This window comes from Littorina saxatilis, linkage group LG1 (assembly GCF_037325665.1).
Source record: "Littorina saxatilis isolate snail1 linkage group LG1, US_GU_Lsax_2.0, whole genome shotgun sequence".
NCBI lineage: Eukaryota > Metazoa > Mollusca > Gastropoda > Littorinimorpha > Littorinidae > Littorina > Littorina saxatilis.
In genome coordinates this window covers 83057973-83077115 of record NC_090245.1, presented here as the reverse complement: position 1 = coordinate 83077115, position 19143 = coordinate 83057973, and the positions used below count along the sequence as shown (strand labels likewise).

General features: G+C 43.1%; 2 protein-coding genes across 3 annotated transcripts in view; one reads left to right on the top strand and one right to left on the bottom strand.

Annotated features, from left to right (window-relative positions):
- LOC138981716 (GRAM domain-containing protein 2B-like) overlaps positions 1-19143 on the top strand; it is a 126829-nt gene that overhangs the window by 11508 nt on the left and 96178 nt on the right. The window lies entirely within an intron of this gene.
- On the bottom strand, positions 994-18450 carry LOC138981738 (uncharacterized). The gene is made up of 4 exons (XM_070354816.1): positions 18362-18450; positions 11742-16600; positions 11193-11364; positions 994-10067 (listed from the first exon to the last, which is right to left on the bottom strand). Exon 4 carries the CDS (start codon positions 8579-8581, stop codon positions 8093-8095), a length of 489 nt encoding a protein of 162 aa, XP_070210917.1. The 5' UTR covers positions 8582-10067; positions 11193-11364; positions 11742-16600; positions 18362-18450; the 3' UTR covers positions 994-8092.

Genomic DNA, 19143 nt, shown 5'->3' with positions numbered 1-19143 from the left:
CCTTTTCTACAAAATGTGTTTCAAATTACCCCTCCGAAATTGTGAGTGGCACGAAAGCTTTGCTGTTTAGGGAGCTGTAACTGCTTTCTTTAGGTCACCGATGATCTAAGGGGGTGATGGGGGTGTTTGTGTATTCTCAGATATTCAGATAATCCAAACAGTAAAAGTCTGGAGGGTTTAAATCAGGTAAGTATTGCTACCGCTAAATGTCAAACCTTGTTCTGTTGAGACGATCGTCGAATTTGGAAACTTTGTTTCGAAATTGCACAAACGTCAGACCATTTGTTCTACAACATTGCCAATCAAGGGAAGGGTCATGCATAGGCTGAAGTTTATGTCCCCTAAATATATAGTGATCCGGTCAAGAGATGTAGAAGTAATTAGCAGTTGTGAGGGTTGCAGTTTTCTTGGGTCACTCTGTACGTGTCTTGTGCCATTTTGACAACATTGTGTGTGTTTGATTGATCTGCACCTTGCGTCGATCTGCGTAAGGCTTTGCTGACAGAGAGGGAGTTTTTTTTGTTTTTTTTTGTTTTGTGTTGTCAGGTCAAAGTTGTTAAATTTATCTCGCGTATTTGTCATGCAATTGTGACGTAAATAAAAATGTATTTCATTCAGACATCACAGACTGGGTGTCAAAATATGTGTGGGTGTTTTATGTGGGTGTTTTAGTTTTTACATAGATATATATGAATTATTTTCTGTACTTATGAAGACATTGACTCTGCAATAATCAGTCGTGATAGGTCATACTGAAGAGAGAGAGAGAGAGAGAGAGAGAGAGAGAGAGAGAGAGAGAGAGAGAGAGAGAGAGAGAGAGAGAGAGAGAGAGCGAGCATTGGTCAGCATATCCTACGGATGGTCATTTCAGTAAGAAAGCATTATTTGCGTTATATGTATATCTTGACACAGACACACAAGCACACACACAGACTTTCATCTCCAAGCAGTTATTAAATGCCAACAAGAAGCATGGAACCCAACAAAACATCATTCAAATCTTTCTGATCATTCACATCTGACTTTATTTCAATGCGATGCATCGATTTTCACCACAACTTAACACGAGAAATAGCAGGGTTTTATTGTTTGACCTTTTTCTGGTTACCTTTTACATACCTTCCTAACACTGTAAAGCATCAATCATAAACACCAACACGAATGCGTTTATATTTGTACATTGGATAATTATTAATTGCAGACTATGAGGCTTTTGTTGATTACATTCAGTCACTGCCACCTGTGATCATCCAAAAATCAATCAATCAAAACTGCCTTTAGACATGTACCCAAATGTAAAATTTGTTTCTTTCCAGATAGCCATAAACGCCATAAATACCGGATTATGAATCCCATAATGTAAATGGGGTGGTTGACAAGATAGTTTGCATAACAAGGATTTTTTTTATATATATACAGCTGTATCAGATACACAGAGGATGGCCAGGTGAAACCTTAAAATAGAGTACGAACATATTCTTTATTTGAAAGAGAATTTTAAAAGGCCCCCCTCCTCCTCCCCTCCCAGTGTTTGTCCAAGTGTAAGACTTGTCTTATCCCACCAATCCATGCAAAAGACAGTCCACATCTGTGATGATGAGAACAATTCTTTGACATGGAAAGATTGTGCCTTTAAAATATAAGTACCATGTCAAAATCCAGATCACAGGTTTGTTGCCAATGTTTACTTGCCCAATTTCACAAGGCACATTGAGTCAGACTGTGTGAAGTTCATGCGATACAGTATCAGATAGTAGACATGTACATTAATATTCAAAGCATAAGGTATGTATTTTGTTTTTAACTGATTAAAAGTTCAACCTGACAAAGCATATTCAAATATGTTTTATAGTTTTTGTTTGTTACTGAAGAATGTTTAAAAAATAATTTAGTATTATTGAAAAAAAACAATGTTCTTGGGCTTGTTGATCCAAATTCATGGGGTGACTGTGAGTTAAAATATTTTTTATTTACTTGTTGTTTCTTTTTATATTGGTTTGGGAAACAGCTACCAGCTTGTAAATGGCTGTGTGAGACAAAGTTACATACACAATTTTCTGATCAATCTTTTATTATATGAAGTCTTATATCGCGCGTGTATCTCCAGACTCAGACTCAAGGATCTATTTATGCCGTGTGAGATGGAATTTTTTACACAGTACATCACGCATTCACATCGACCAGCAGATCGCAGCCATGTCGGCGCATATCCTACTTTTCACGGCCTATTATTCCAAGTCACACGGGTATTTTGGTGGACATTTTTTATCTATGCCCATACAATTTTGCCAGGAAAGACCCTTTTGTCAATCATGGGATCTTTAACGTGCACACCCCAATGTAGTGTACACGAAGGGACCTCGGTTTTTCGTCTCATCCGAAAGACTAGCACTTGAACCCACCACCTAGGTTAGGAAAGGGGGGAGAAAATTGCTAACGCCCTGACCCAGGGTCGAACTCACAACCTCTCGCTTCCGAGCGCAAGTGCGTTACCACTCGGCCACCCAGTCCTTTATTTGTTCATGCAAGGCAGGTATTACTATTGCCATTGGATATACACTCTGCCAAAAAAATATGTTGCACCCATTTTCGTACCCCACTAGACCATTCATTCCCGTGTCAATTCATTCAAACTTTCTTTGTCATTAAAGGCCATCCACTTGGCTATCTGGCACACTTTTGGAATCAAAGATTCATTTTACATGGGTTACATGATCGCCTCTTAATTAAGGGTACCCCCCAAAATCGACCCTATAAAAACATTAGGCACTAATTATACATCAAAGAAAATTCAGAATAGGCACAATTTGGCAACTTTAACCAGGCATGGGAATTGAAAATTGTAAAAAAGGCGGAAAATTTATAACTGAAGACGCGAAGCGTCAAGTCGACGGCGCGAAGCGCCTAGCCTTACTAGGGGGGTCCGGGGGCATGCCCCCCCCGGAAATTTTTTTTCTCCAAAGAACCCAGATGGTGCAATCTGGTGTCATCTGAGCTCCAAGTTTGCCATTAAATTCTGTTTTTAGAATCAGAGTTTTTAGTACAAAAATGTACCAAATTTTGCTTACATGTATTATATATGGTTTAAATTTGTAAAAATTTTTATCTGTTGAGACAAACAGGAAAATGTAACTTGTAACACAATCTGTGCAATCTGGTTTACTTTCAAACATAATAGTTCAATAACTGAGGCGGGCGGTAGCAGTGCGTGAACAAAGTACGGAAAGTTTTCGCGGGCTTTTGCGCAAAGGCCAAAGTAACCGGTGCTTTTTTTGTGTGCCTCCCCCCTTTATTTTTTCGGCGGACACTTTTGCATTTTCGGCGGAACAAAAAAAAAATTCGGCGGAAATCCGCCATTCGGCGGACAATTCCCATGCCTGTTTAACATACGAGGATAAAGCCAAATCAATTATTTTACCTTTAAATGCCATTGAACGTTTAAATGAATAAACACGGAAATGAATGTTTTAGTTAGGGTACGAAAATGGGTGCAATAAGGCATTAAGTTTGCCTTCAAAGTGTGTATGATTCAGAAATACTAGTCACTGTGTGTTGAACTGGGACACCTAAGAACAAGGTTGGGGTTAAAATCAAAATTCAGAAAATTGTCACAGTACTATCCCCTCTCTTTTTTAGGTCACAGAATTAATTATTCAATTTACATAGACAAACTTAAAAACTTAATATCTTCAACAACAACAGCCCGAAAATCAATGTGGCTTTAAATTTCATCGCAATTGAGTACACTGAAGAGCACAAGTCAACGGAAATTACGAGAAACAGTTATCAAAATGGTGCATATTCCAAGGAAGTTGAGGGCAGGAACTACCATAAAATACACCGGTTTTTCTCTTCAAGTCATTTGACCACAACTTTTGAAAAATTATCTTTTAACACAAACGAAGTAATTTGAACTACTCAGTCGGGCTGATGTGGGTTGCGGACGACCCATATGGAATTCTGTAAGGAATTTTACGCTGTGTATTCTAATTGGGATGGTGTAGGTCATGTACGACCCATACTATGCAAAGAGACGGCAAAACTCCTAATTGGATGGCGTGGGTAGTGTACGACCCATACTTTTTATTTTACTTTTAATCCTTCTTTGGAAAGTATGGATTGTACACGACCCACATCATCAGGACTGTGTAGTCCAAAGCGTGATTCTTTTAAAGAACTAGGCAGATGCGTTTGAGGGCAGAATGTTTTGATGAGGCAGTCTATTGTAAAACAAATTATATGACTGAAAAGGGGCATGTATTGATTGCCCTTATTCAACAAGAAGAGCAAACGCTCGATCGAGTCACTTTCGCAGTTCTGAATATTATATGAGGCATCAGATGGACAGGAAGAAATTGCTATTCACAACACAATGAGTCACGTTCACATAAAATTTGAGCCCGGTCACTTTTATAGTTTCCGAGAAAAGCCCAACGTTAAGTTGTGTGTTGCCGAACAGAAAAGGCTAGTTATCTCCCTTGTTTTTCTGATAACGTTCGTAAAAGGCTACAGATGTAAATACTTTGATGTAAAGAATAATCCTACAAAGTTTCAATCACATCCGATGAACTTTGTCAAAGATATAAAATGTCTAATTTTTCCTTTGACGCTGACCTGTGACCTTGAAAAAGGTCAAAGGTCAACAAAACCATCGTTAAAGTGTAGAGGTCATTGGAGGTCACGACTAAACAAAATATGAGCCCGATCGCTTTGATAGTTTCCGAGAAAAGTCCAACGTTAAGGTGGTGTCTACGGACGGCCGGCCGGCCGGCCGGATGGCCGGACGGACAGACTAACACTGACCGATTACATAGAGTCATTTTTTCTCAAGTGACTCAAAAAGCTGTTTGAGTTCACATGAGGAAGTGTGTATACATACAGTGATTCCTACAACACAGGCACCCCCAAAAATCAAATTCGAAAAATCAAGGTTCCTGCGTTAAAATCGACAACAAATCAGACTCAGAGCAATCAAATGTGCATCTGAAACAGTCAATTTTGTTACTATGCCATGCTGAGCGGTGTATGTGTTAATTCTCTCAGTAGGTATATGTGGTAAACCGGCACGGTTGGCCTAGTGGTAAGGCGTCCGCCCCGTGATCGGGAGGTCGTGGGTTCGAACCCCGGCCGGGTCATACCTAAGACTTTAAAATTGGCAATCTAGTGGCTGCTCCGCCTGGCGTCTGGCATTATGGGGTTAGTGCTAGGACTGGTTGGTCCGGTGTCAGAATAATGTGACTGGGTGAGACATGAAGCCTGTGCTGCGACTTCTGTCTTGTGTGTGGCGCACGTTATATATATGTCAAAGCAGCACCGCCCTGATATGGCCCTTCGTGGTCGGCTGGGCGTTAAGCAAACAAAAAAACAAAACAAAAATATGTGGTAATCCTCTCAGTAGGCATAAAAGGCAGTTTTTGAAGCCGTTTTAGCGGGTAATGAAACAAAACAATACATTTGAATTTCTGCAATTTTTAACGCATTGCGTTCAAATATTTGGTGATTCGTGCTAACACATGTCATGAATTAGAAAAGACAACATTAAACAGGTTTGCGATTGTGAGGTGTTAGCCGGTATTTTTACCGACAATTATCAAATGAATTAATTAAGCAACAAATCAGTGCTGGGGCCGACGCTATTCTTAGCGTACATTAACGACCTCCCGGAGAGACTGACGGCACTAGCGCGCCTGTTTGCGGACGACACTGCAGTGTACAGGGTGGTGACTAGCGTAAACAACCAGGCCCAGCTACAACAAGACCTCCATCGCCTAGCCGAGTGGGAGAAGAGCTGGGACATGCAGTTCCATCCTGCAGAGTGCAACACCCTGCCTGTTACGAGGAGCAGACGCCCACTACAGCCCTCTTACCAGCTCCATGGGCATACGCTGGAGACAGTGAAGGCGGTCAAGTACCTGGGTGTGACCATTCAGGGTGACCTGTGCTGGGACGACCATATTAACATCGTCAGCAAGGCAAACAAGACCCTGGGGTTCCTGCGGCGCAATCTGAAGATCTCATCAAGATCCGTGAAAGAGCAGGCGTACAAGGCCTTTGTCAGGCCTATCCTGGAGTACGCCTCGTCAGTATGGGACCTGCACACCCAGAAGAACATCGACAAGCTTGAGACCGCCCAGAGACGAGCTGCCCGATTCGTCTGCAACCGCTACCACAACACGTCAAGTGTCAGCCGGATGCTGGACTCCCTTGGGTGGCAGTCTCTGGAGGAGCGCAGGAAGCTTGCCCGCCTATCGATGCTCTACAAGATCACGAACAGCATCGTCCACTGTCCGGGCATCAAGTCGAAGCTGGCCCCCTTACCACCACGCCAGCGAAGAGGCCATTGCCAGCAGTTCGGCCTCATCACCTGCCGCACTCAGTATCGGAGTGCCGCTTTTCTACCCAGCACAGTGAAGGACTGGAACTCTCTACCAGCAGCTGTCGTCGAGGCCCGCACTGTCGACACCTTTGTGTCGCGCGCCTCGCACTAAACCAGTAGCCACTGTGACTCATGTCCCCTCCCCCCATACTCCCCAACCTGTGAATTTTAAATGGACTTTTGGATGCTGGAAACGCTGCTTTCTTGGACTTGCGCAACATCCCATCAAGTGCCGAAGTAATCACTACTGCTGATTGTGGGCAATAATGGAAAGACAAGACAATCAGATGTACCGAATTACAAACAAAATGTCAAGTCATTTGAAACGTTAGTACTGCTGTTATGCGACATGTTAGAAAGAATTACAAAAAATAAAGATGTACCTTTTCCAAAGAAAACAGATTTGTTTTTTAAATATGCAGGCTTTTTAAACAAACATTAAAGCTTCAAATTACACTGAAATGTAATTCATAATCAACGACGGCTGCTCAGACCACTTGTTCAAACGCGTACAAACATTCTTGGGAAATGCTCTCTCAAAAGCCCTGCTCAGCAGCTAGCAGTTAAATGTTCAGCAGTGAGCTTGATGTGGGCTATTTGTGCTCAGCGCTGTGAAAATAGTCCACTTCTTAAAGATTACTTTCGCTTTGAAATCCTCATACCATCCATGTCTAATAAAATATGTACATGAAATTTGAGTATTTGGTTTATTTGAAGTTGAAAATAGCAACAAATTAAATTTGTTTGATGAGTCAGCTTAGACTTAGAGTTAGATCAACCGACTATTTTAAGGACTCTTTCTGGCATGTCAAATAAAAGCAAACCTAATCTCTCGAATGACTTGATGTACTTAACGACATGTCTTAGCATAAATTACCAGACGTTTGAAGGCAATGCATTGAGAAATTTATTAAATGTGCTGGATTTCTTCTGATTACCCACTAAAATGGCCCCAGAAACCGCATTTTACGGCTTCTCAGAAGAATTACATACCGTTCATCATGCCATTACGCCATTGTTAGACAAGATATGTAAACTAAGCTGACTGTTTGGATGCATATTTAATTTTTCTTTCTAATAACATGCACAACAGGTTTCCTTTCAGCAGTTTTGATAGTATACTGTTCAAAAAAAGAAACGCATAGCTTGTAATATTTGGTTAATTTAGTTATATGGCTACAAGGATATCCACCAAACTGCAGAAAATGTTTATCTGGTCGTCGACCTTTCGTCCATTGCCACAAGTGAGCTCTGCACGTGACGCATGCGTTATCAGTGGCTACAATGTCAAAATTGCTCATTTGGCATGACCACTCGTCATGCTTCAGTGTAATCTCGTGAAACTCGGGGAATATTGAGCTCCCACCATGTCTTCCAAAACCCATAAAAGCGGATTGTTCGCCACAAAGAAATCAGACGACAATTCAGCGACGAAAGATGGCCCGATTGAGCAGAGAAGACCGCCAAATTGCATTGGGTCGTTTCCAAGCAGGCCAAAGTCAAAGTGCAATCGCCAGGCACTTCCACGTGTCCCAGAGCACCATCAGTAGACTGTGGGTCAGGTTTCAAGCCACTGGCTCCGTTGCTGACTTGCCACGAGCGGGAAGACCAAGGGCGACAACTGCTGCTCACGACCGCTTCATACGGCTCCGCCACCTCCGGAATCGTTTCCTGTCGGCCTCATCTTCTGTCCAGGCTCTCCCCGGGCCACACCGATTATCGGACCAGACCGTGCGGAACCGCCTGCATGAAGCTGGTTTGAGAGCTCGCAGACCTCACAGAGGAGCTGTCCTCACCCGCCGCCATCGCCACAACCGAGTGCAGTGGGGCAACCAGCACCTTCGCTGGACCGTCCGGAATCACTGGAGACACGTGTGGTTCAGCGACGAGTCCTACTTCCTGCTCCAGCGACATGATGGTCGGAGGAGGGTCTACCGGAGAGTAAACGAACGTTACGCGCCCAACTGTGTGGATGAGGCACCCGTTCATGGTGGTGGAGGCGTCATGGTGTGGGGGGCGATCAATACCGCTGGAAGGAGCACCCTGGTGCACGTCCAAGGGCGCATAACTGCCCAGCGATACTTGGAGGAAATTCTGCGCCCACACGCCCTTCCTCTTCTGGCTGACCAGGATGCCATATTCCAGCAGGACAACGCTCGCCCGCACACAGCACGACTCACCACCCAGTTCCTCACCGACCACCATGTCCAGGTGCTTCCCTGGCCATCCATGTCGCCAGACATGAACCCGATAGAACACCTCTGGGATGAATTGGACAGACGTGTGCGCAGGCGAGAAGAAGCGCCGGCAAATCACCGCGATCTATTGCAGGCACTTCAGGAGGAGTGGGACACCATCCCACAGCAAGATATCCGGCATCTGATCCAGTCCATGCCCAGAAGGTGCCGGGCAGTTGTTGCTGCTCAAGGCAGTCACACCCCCTACTGACTTGACAGCCTCGGCACCCAATCGTATTGATTGACTGATTGATTTGAAGATGCAAATGAACTGTGTGTGCATTCAACTGTGTCCATACCAAATTTCAAACAAATAATCTAAATATTGGATTTTCTGTTAATTTTTTCGAAAAATAAAACAAATTTGGCAAGTAGCAACTATGCGTTTCTTTTTTTGAACAGTATATGTCGATTTTAATACGTTAAACTTGATTTTGCGAATTTGATTGTTGGGGATGCTAGTCTTGTAGGTTCTATTTTATAAACAGTACCTCGCGTAAACTAAATCTGTTTTCTATATAACATAGGACAATGAATGGCCTTTTCAGTCTTATAATTGGTTTTACAATAAATGGCCTCATTAAAATGATCTGCCCTCAAACGCGTTTGCTTAGTTTGTTGTTGTTGACAGGTAGTATAGAAATAGAATATGAACGTTGGACATGTTTTAACTGCTAACTAATATTGACAAAACCACTGTATACTTCTGTGTCTGCAGACTGTTCCTGGCATAATTAATGTAAATGCTTAAAAAATTCCTTTAACCATTTTAAATATAAAATTTGTTGTTTTGTGCAAGGGACGTTACACAGTGGCCACTACATACAGTGTTGGTAGTTGGCCCCTGAGCAAGCGTCAGCATCAGTGTTCGTAGTTGGCCCCTGAGCAAGCGTCAGCATCAGTGTTCGTAGTTGGCCCCTGAGCAAGCGTCAACATCAGTGTTGGTAGTTGACCCGTGAGCAAGCGTCAGTATCAGTGTTGGTAGTTGGCCCCTGAGCAAGCGTCAACATCAGTGTTGGTAGTTGGCCCCTGAGCAAGCGTCAGTATCAGTGTTGGTAGTTGGCCCCTCAGAGAGTATCAGGGTCAGTGTTGGTAGTTTGCCCCTCTGCGAGTGTCAGCATCAGCGTTGGTAGTTGGCCCCTCGGCGAGTGTCAGCCTTAAGTGTTGGTAGTCGACCCCTCAACGAGTGTCAGCATCAGTGTTGTGTCAGCATCAGTGTTGGTAGTTGGCCCCTCAGCGAGTGTCAGCCTCAGTGTTGGTAGTTGACCCCTCAGCGAGTATCACCATCAGTGTTGGTAGTCGACCCCTCAGCGAGTATCACCATCAGTGTTGGTAGTTGGCCCCTCAGCGAGCGTCAGCCTCAGTGTTGGTAGTCGACCCCTCAGCGAGTATCACAATCAGTGTTGGTAGTTGGCCCCTCAATGAGTGTCAGCATCAGTGTGTGGGTAGAGGTCCTTGAACAAGGAACAGCAACATAGTCATAAGAGCAGAAGGTTTCTTGTATTAAATGTTAGCAACAGAGCAGTTTCACCACATAATCTTACAAGAAAAAGAGAAGACAGTGAGTAATTCTAAAACTTGCTCTTATTCATACTACACTTAGCAAACCATTTTATCTGTACAAATTGTGTACTTTAAAAAAAAATCACTCCCGAATCATTTTGTTCAAACTTTCTACGCCATTAAAGGCACTTCACTTGGAAATGTGGCACACTCTTCCGCTGCTCAAAAAAGGATCCCCCAAAAATTGACCCGAAAAAACACAAAGTACCACTTAAAAATCGACTCAAGTTCAGGATAGACACAATAATAATAATAATGAAAATAGAACATTTATATAGCGCTTCTTCACAGCTCAAAGCGCTTTGGCAACGTTTACATACGTGAAGAAGAACATCAATTATCTGTCCAGAACAGGGTGTCTTCTTTGGTTAACTTTTGTACTTTGTGTTCTGCCATTACTGCTGATGCAGGTGTCAATCGCTTCAGCAGTAAAAAACATGAGGTCTTGCGTTAATTTAGAGGGATTAAACAATTAAAAGAAAGCTCTGTATATCAGCAATGACTCAGTCCTTTAAAATGAATCAGACAAGGCTAACAATTCAGGAAATGGAACAAACCAACTGAATTACAAATTAGCACAATTTCTTGAAATCCCCTAGAGCATGTTCTATTCTTCTCACAATCTATGCCCCCCCCCCCCCCCCCCCCCACGTTAACAATAACAGTGTAAATACATGTTTTTAGTACTAGTAAATTACTAGTTATTGTCACTTAAGAATCAGTTTTGTTGATATCAAGGAGTAGTAAAATTTAAAGTCAAAGTTTCAGATAAAAGTTTAAAAAAGAAGTCAAACACTGAAACAGCATTCTTCTTACTCACTGTCCAGTTTTTGTGTGTGTCACTGTGTGTGAGAACAATACGTTTTGACACATCTCTTTCAATGTGTATGCATACTACTACTATTACACAAGTTAGTACTATGTGATCCCAGAACGCCTCTTCTTTTGTTTTCCAAATGTTCTACAGAATTGTCAATGACTGAATGAGTATCATATTACAAGCATAACATATTTACCTGAAATGATGTCCAGTCTTTTCTTGCACACCACGTTCACTAAGACTTATGCTTTCATTGGCATTCCTCATTGTCTCTGCCCTTGCTTTGGTAACTGTATGTTAGTGTCCACGGGTAGAAGATGACACTGGAGGAGAGCATGGTGGTGCCAGACGATGATGAAGTTTATTCTCTGGTGATACAAGAAAGAAAATTATGAGCGTTTGCTGAATGTTTCAGTGTTTGCTTGTATGCATTTACAATTACCAGGTGAATACGCTGCACAGATCTGCAGTGCAGATGATACTAAGACAACACTGTCAGCACAGCTACCAAGTCAAACTTACAACGAGCACAGTCAGTATATAAATTATAATATGGTGCTGATTAACAATAACAACCCATTTATGATTTAAGTTTCAAACATGCCTTTTCTGCTCTAATGTTTTCTCTCTCATGCAAGCTGTTTTATAACCTTGACATTTTCTGCAACAACATTCCCAAACACAATCTGAAAAGTAGCATGCCTTGAAAGGAACATTTGATCATTAGATCTATTCCAAACATTACCTTTTTTCATCATGACAGGAAACAATGCTGACGTGTCTTGCTGACGTGTCTAGTTCACGTGTTGAGTTAACCTGCTTGGAGCACTGCTGTAGATATAGGGTGTGACTGAGTATTCAGGGTGTCAAGATGTAGCCAATGTCACCGTATATGAACAAGCCCAGAGGTGCTTGGATTGCAGGACACACCCAACTCTCATTTAAAATCATGGTACCCTTTTCACACCCTGGCCATAGAACAACACGACACACGGTCCAAAGATGTTCGTCACCAACTACTTCAATGCCTGTAGAAGCCGTCACGGCTGATTGATTGACTGACTGATAGACTGTTGTTCGAAAATGTGTGTAAACAGCACCACAAACACGCCGAAAAAGTGCACTACAAGTACAAGCTATCTGGAATTGCTCACGAGTACGTGTGGTTAGCCGCTTCCTGTCGGGTTCACACTCGTCGTGCAAGGCAGAATATACATTCGGTGGATGCAGCGAAGACTCGTTTCCTTGCTGATGTAGAATATGTCGCCGTGCATGGACTGACAGACATCAATCACGCAGAAAACGGTGCAATCATAGTCTTCGCGGGTGCTTGTAAGTGCTAAACTGCATACCGTCCACACTCTTGTCAACATAATTCAAAGAGCAGTCCATGCTTTGACAAATGAAAGCGTGCGGCACTCTCCTTATCGTCTTGGGCATTCCGCGGATCCGTGCGGTGACGAAAATGTGTTGATGGCGCATGTTATATCGCAAAATGATGCACGAGTCGAGTCGACTCACAGTCTCATTTACGGCCGCCATTTTTAGGATTAAAATTATCTCCCTTGCAAGTTGGGGGCGCTTCTGTCTGCTCTTACCTAACTTAGGGCTGGGGGGGGGCTGCCCTATGTTAAGAGCGACATAGGAGCGCTCTTTGGCCAAAGAGCGGTCCGTGAAACGCACCTATCTTAACTTTGCTCTTAACCCCATCTTGACCCCTTAAGAGCTCCTAAGTTAGGATAAGAGCGGTATATGAAACCGGCCCCAGGAGTGTACGTGGGACTTTCAGCCCATGAACGCAGAAGGAAAAGAAGATGATCGGCTTGGTCGTTCTAAGCTTAGAGTGGGGAAAAGGTAAAACCCTAGAACATGCACTGATTGCACCAGTCCACAAGTCTTACACCCTGCATTGGACTGTTGTGGAGGACTGTGTCGTCTAACTAGTTTGTATTTATTTGGGTGTCTAGAACCTGCAAATCTATTCATTCAGTTCAGGTCACTTTATTGCTATTCTGGGAGGCACGTAGAGACATTCAGGGGTTCTGATTAGATAGTCTCACATAGCCCTAATTCGGTGATTGATCCCTATTGCTACGGAAGTATACCAATAGGAAATAATTATATTTACTTCAACAACAAACAACACGCGGCTCCGGTTTCTTCAGCTTGGATAAAGTACGCGCATACCTGGTCAGGTGACAGGTCGACAGCCGATGCAATTTGCAACAAGTTAGTTCTTACCGTACATGAAATACATCCAGGTAAAAATACAGTTCTTGTATAGGCAACAAAACTTCCCCCACTCCAGTAACTGCAGTATAGCAGACGGTCTTTCTAATGATTTGCACTGAATCAGCAACCTCACGTTAGAATATTACTGATCAAACTCATTAATTAATTCTCAAGCTTTCAAGCTGAAATATAATTCTCCGTAGTCAACGACTGTTTGACTAAAATTGCAATCAATTCGATAGAAAAATTATGTTGTCACAGCGCCTTCTCAACTTTTGTGATAAGGCGAATATGACTCCAAGACATTTACTGAAAAATGGTGGAAAACACGTTTGGGGGTATCATCTGAACAATTTGTATGTTACAGTTCATGGAGATCTGTCCAGTAGTTTTCCGGGAATCGCCTAAACACACATACACACACACACACACACAAACACTCACGCGCACAAACACACACACACACAAACACACACACACACACACACACACACACACACACACATACATTCACACACACACACACACACACACACACACACACACACACACACACACACATTAGCGCGCGCCACCACTGTCGGCTCGATTCCTGGTCTACCTGAATACATTTAGTCAAAACTTAACTAACTGTAACAATTTAAAAGGGAAGCGGACAAGTCCATAATCATAAAGTCAAATGGATATAACGAACTGCTTGTTTTTGGTTTTTGCTTTATCACCACACACTTACTACGGCTTCAGAATATCTCGAAACCGGATGAAGTCTTTTGCCAGACGTGGAACCGGAAGTGATTTTATTCTCTCCTTTCGACCTGGCTGGCAGCCAAGCAGATGTGAGATGCGCAGACGACACAGATCCTTCAGGCTTCGCGGGGTACAGGCTGCTTCCTGAATGTACTGGATGATGTCTCCTCGACCCTGTCGGCTCAGTTGGCCGATGAGACCTTGGTCATTCTTGAGACGGACTAGTTCAGCGTTTGAGGCAGCACCCGAGATGTGGAGAAGCTTCACCAGGGGCATCTGTCCGTTGTTGAGAGCCTGCTTTAAAGTTGAAGACCGGTAGGGCATGCAGTAAATGTACCTTGGATTGCTATTTTCCAGTCTGGGTTCGAACGTGGACAGACCTACTTCAATACACAGCTTCACCATCTCTTCTCTGTTTGAAACACTACTAACTGCAAGTTGTAGCAGATTCTCACAGTAGCCGTGTTCCGCACGAGGATCAATTTTGCGAATCAAACCTTTTGCAGCCTGGAGTTCACCGTTATTTACTGCGAGAGCCAGCGGTTTTGCAAGCGCAGAACGGGTCTGTGAGCATCTGTGCATGAGAGTCTGGACGAGGTCCCAGCGAAAGTGATTTGCAGCTTCACCAATGGTGAAGTCCAGGATGGTTCTGTCGTGACAGCTTTTCATTTCTTCTTTTACAAGGTCCCAGTCCATCGAAGCAACTGTTATATACGCAGCCCACTGCGTCATCCCATTTTCTTTGCATTTCTTACTGAGATACCTGGTTGTATTCCTATCACAATAGATCCGAAGCCTAAAACAACTACCGTTATCAAATGGCATGTGTTTGAGAAGTGCAACTGCTAAATCAAAGGCGGAGTGAGCGCACGAAATTGCTAAGGCCTCAACGAGAAATTCTCTTTTCATGGTAGAGCCGATCTTCTGCACAACGTCAGTAGCAATTTCCCAGTTGAGCATCATAAGTGACAGGACAAGGGCCAAATGGTAATATGCCTTTTTGACACACCAGTGTGCATGTGATGATTTCACTTTCCGTGTGTGCATTTCCAGCAGATATTCTAAATCATAATCACAGTTGTTGCTTCCAGACAAGACTCTTTCAAGTACAGGTGCACAGAGTTTACGTGCCTTTTTATGTCTTACTGTTCTGATCATTGTCGTAAGAAACTGGTATTCAGACAGACGAAAAGAATCCACTAGTGACAGTTTCCTCAACAAAGACCACTGACTTGTCTGCACTGAAATAGCAGTTGCTACTGTGAGCGCAGACCAAACAAACCGATTGAATCTATTGAAGCCTTCGCATTTTCTACAAAACTTCAAAACAAAGTTTGCCCTACCTTGTTTCAAGGCCTCTCTAAAAAGGTTGCTTAGAAACTGCTTGTCCATCATATTCATGCGACCTTCTTCTGCAAGAGCCAGAAAACAAGACAGTTTACCATCGGCAATGCTCCCATTGACCACACCAAGTATCAATTCTTCATTGGCGCGAATGTCTCTCCGGGAAAAGTCTTTGATGAAATACACAGCTGTCTCCCAACACCGCAATCGCAGACACGCTTCCAAGGCAAAAACATGGTCGTGGTCGTTGAGGCCGTCTCCGTCGCTGTAAAGCTGATAAGCGACTTGGAGCTGTTCTTGTCTGATGGCCTCACAGAAAGCAGTGCGACGTTGAGTAGGGCTGCCAGCATCACTGGCAACCATCTGGGTCACAATCTCCCAGGCGCCATGTCTGAGAGCCTTGAGGAAAGCCTGGTCACGGGACTGTGCTCGAACTCGTGTGTTGTCGTACAGCTGTAAAACAAAAGGCCACATACTGTGACAGCAGGCTACGTGGAAAGCCAGGTCTGTTTCTCCCCGCGCCTCCAGTTTGGCGAACACCGAGGACGGAATGCCGCCTTTTAGACATAGTTGCTTGAAGACTCGACGGCCGGACTGAACACGGATCAACCTGTAGAGAACCTCGCCGTCGGAGATAAACACTGCTTCGGTCATGGCTGAGGCAAGCTTTTGTTCAGACACTCTGCCCGTCTGAAAAGGTCTCAGGTAGACTTCCCACATGGTATCCATTCTTGCAAGAAAAGTTGTGTTTACGGGCCTACGGGAACAGTCAATCACGCGTTTGTGGATTCAGATGATAAAGTTTGGCTGCCTTCAATGTAACTTTGAGGAATATTGTAGAAGACATGCGGGATACGACTCAGGGCGAAGTCATCAACCAGACATTACTTGGGATCGCCGCTTTAAGCTTATATTTTCTTGCTGCTTCTATACTTTTTAACATTGTAGTGGACTGTACACATGATGGCTGAATGTTCAAACCAAGGCGAGGTTGGAAGGTACACGCCCACAGTTTGTAGTTGAGTCACCGTAACCATCATCGTATTTAGTTTTCAAGCCAGACCCCAGTTAGTAGACTACTCGCTTGTCGCTTTTGCAGGGAAACGGTTAAATCACTTCCACACAAACTTAAAACTTTTGTCCAAAGTATGAAATTGGATCTGTCGTCCCATTGAACTTGTGACTTTTCAGCTGGTGACTTTTTGAAGCTTTGAAGCACAATACTCCGCCTTTTCGACTTGAATGACTTGTTAATGCTGATATCTGGTGTCGCCCATAGACCTGTGGAATTAAAACGTGTATGAGTTTGCTTCACTTGTATTGAAAGAAAGGAAAAGGAACACATTGCACCCTAGCATATCAAACCTCATAGCCCAACCCCGTTTCTTATGGTGCGCCAAATTGATATTACTATCGTTAACAGTTATAAAGGGTTTTGAAACTATCGTTAACTGATATATAGAGTTTCGAAACTATCGTTAACTGTTATATAGAGTTTCTAAAAATAGCGAAGGCGTGGTCGGATGTTTCGATGCCGGCAAAATGGCTGCTGAACGTTTCGTTCGAGCGAATTTGCACTAAATTACTACAACATTTAGTAGATCATATTCAACTAACTGTCGTCTGATAAGTCCATTTCGCTGCTTCGTTTAATCAAGTAATCAAATCTTCGTTACAGCTAGCACGCTTCCTGTTTTCACAGAAATATTGGTCAGTGTCAGCTTGACCCGTTCTCGCCGCTGCCGCGCTGTGTCAGTGCGGGTCAGTTTGTACACATACGGCTGGCATGCATACAGTGGGCAACGGTCAGTGTCAGGTTGACCCGTCCAGTACCCAAAACACGATGCGATAGCATGCAGTGTTTTCCAAAACGCGTCGTGGGGGATGTCACTCGGGAAACACGTTGTTTTGTGTTTGTTTTGAAAAATACCCACTGTTTTGTGTAGTGCGTCTGTCATGGTCTTGTCCGCGAATATTCAGTAGGCCTACCGTCTTCAAACCGCACACGTGGAAAACGGTACGGCCGAAAGTACAAAAGGGCCTAAAGCTAATATTAAACAAACTCAACAATGATTTGAGAAGACGACAACAGAAGAACGGTCAATAACTAATGTTGTAGTTTTTTAAATTGTGTTTCTAGTTCAAATGTCCATTTCGTAGCATGAAGACAGTTTTGCACTGGCATTTCAGGGTTTTCCCATTTGGGAACAATACCGACGCGCTTTTGATAAAACTATCGTTAGCTGTTATATAGAGTTTCTGAAACTCTATATAACAGATAACGATAGTTTCGAAACTCTACATAACAGTTAACGATAGTTTCAAAACTCTGTATAACAGTTAACGATAGTTTCAAAACCCTATATAACAGTTAACGATAGTAATATCAATTTGGCGCAAAGAAAGGCAATGCTTTGAACGAATTGTTGGTTGAGCTTTTTGAAGGAAGCAAAGTTATATGAGTCACTTGAATATACTCACGATCCAAAGCCGGATCTTTGTAGTTCTCTGTCTGCCACTCGGTCTGTCGCTGTCTGTATGTATAATTGTGTCTTACTGTCTCTGTGTTTGTGCGAATAGCTGCGGTAACTTTTCATCTACTTGCTGTAATGCTTTGTTAGATTGTGTTCTTTTATCTCTCCCTTTTTACACAGTATTTAAACATAACCTTCTCTTGATGTAAACACCCGGATGTGCGTTTAACATAATGCTCAATAGGGGTGTGTATTGTATGGATTGAGGCAGTAATACTCAAATGAATTTACCATACCACCAATCATATGAATGTTATTCAAATCAATCTCAGTGTCCATTTCTCAACCATAACACTGCTTAAAGTGACAATTTCAACAGTGAATATTCTTGCCGATCTCAAGTTGTTCCCGGTTGGGAATAGCGATCACTCTGTGCAAAGCTTTGAACTAAGAAGACCACAAAAATGAACGCAGAAGCATTCAACTTTACATCATTTAATACCAATGCCGACGTACGTGAAACATAAACTCATAATTCAAGTAAACGGCAAAATAAGACTGTACTCACTGTCTACAATGTCAAACAAAACGGCTCTCAGTTCAGCAGTCGATCGCCATGTTGTGCAAGGCGGAAGTCTAGTCATACCGTGCAACATCGACAGTTATGTGCATAAATTATGTTGGTTGAAATGTAATGTATTCCTGCTTTTTGACAGTGTGTAGATCAGCAATTGCTATTAACAAAAACAGTGTGTGATGTGAGCTGTGAGAATGAAGCGATTTTGCAGGCAGGTGTGAATGAACTTAAACCTTACCAGAGTAGCCGCCTTTCTGAGAAAAGTACTTCGGTCAGGGAATTCCCACGCGGACATTTTTGGGAATGACGTGGTCGGTAAATATAGCCGGGTGTTCGAAACTAACGTTTCTCTTCACCAAAGATGACGACACGCCCTTACGCAGTACTTAAAAGGAAACGATCATGAGAAAGAACAGAAAGGAACGTGTTCGGTTAGAATGACTCAGTTGTACCGCTGCCGCTCCAACTGACTGTATACGATATTGATTATTCAGTGATATTGATTTTCAAGTCTCTTTCAATTATTCGGTTGATTCGTAAACTTCTGAATCAGTTTGGTTTGTGATGCAATTACATGTGAACAGTGTTGCCCTTTTGAATACGTTGTAACATGCCTAAATAAACGCAGGCATATACCTACGCAAACACCCGCGCACGCACGTAAGCTCACACGTTCTCGCGAACGTGCGCACGTAAGACCTCACTGAGACACACACACACACATAAACACACACACATAAACACACACACACACACACACACACACACACACA

Bases quoted from the DNA above. Each gene is read 5' to 3' on its own strand.
- LOC138981738 (XM_070354816.1), bottom strand. From the start codon at position 8,581: ATGGTGGTCGGTGAGGAACTGGGTGGTGAGTCGTGCTGTGTGCGGGCG.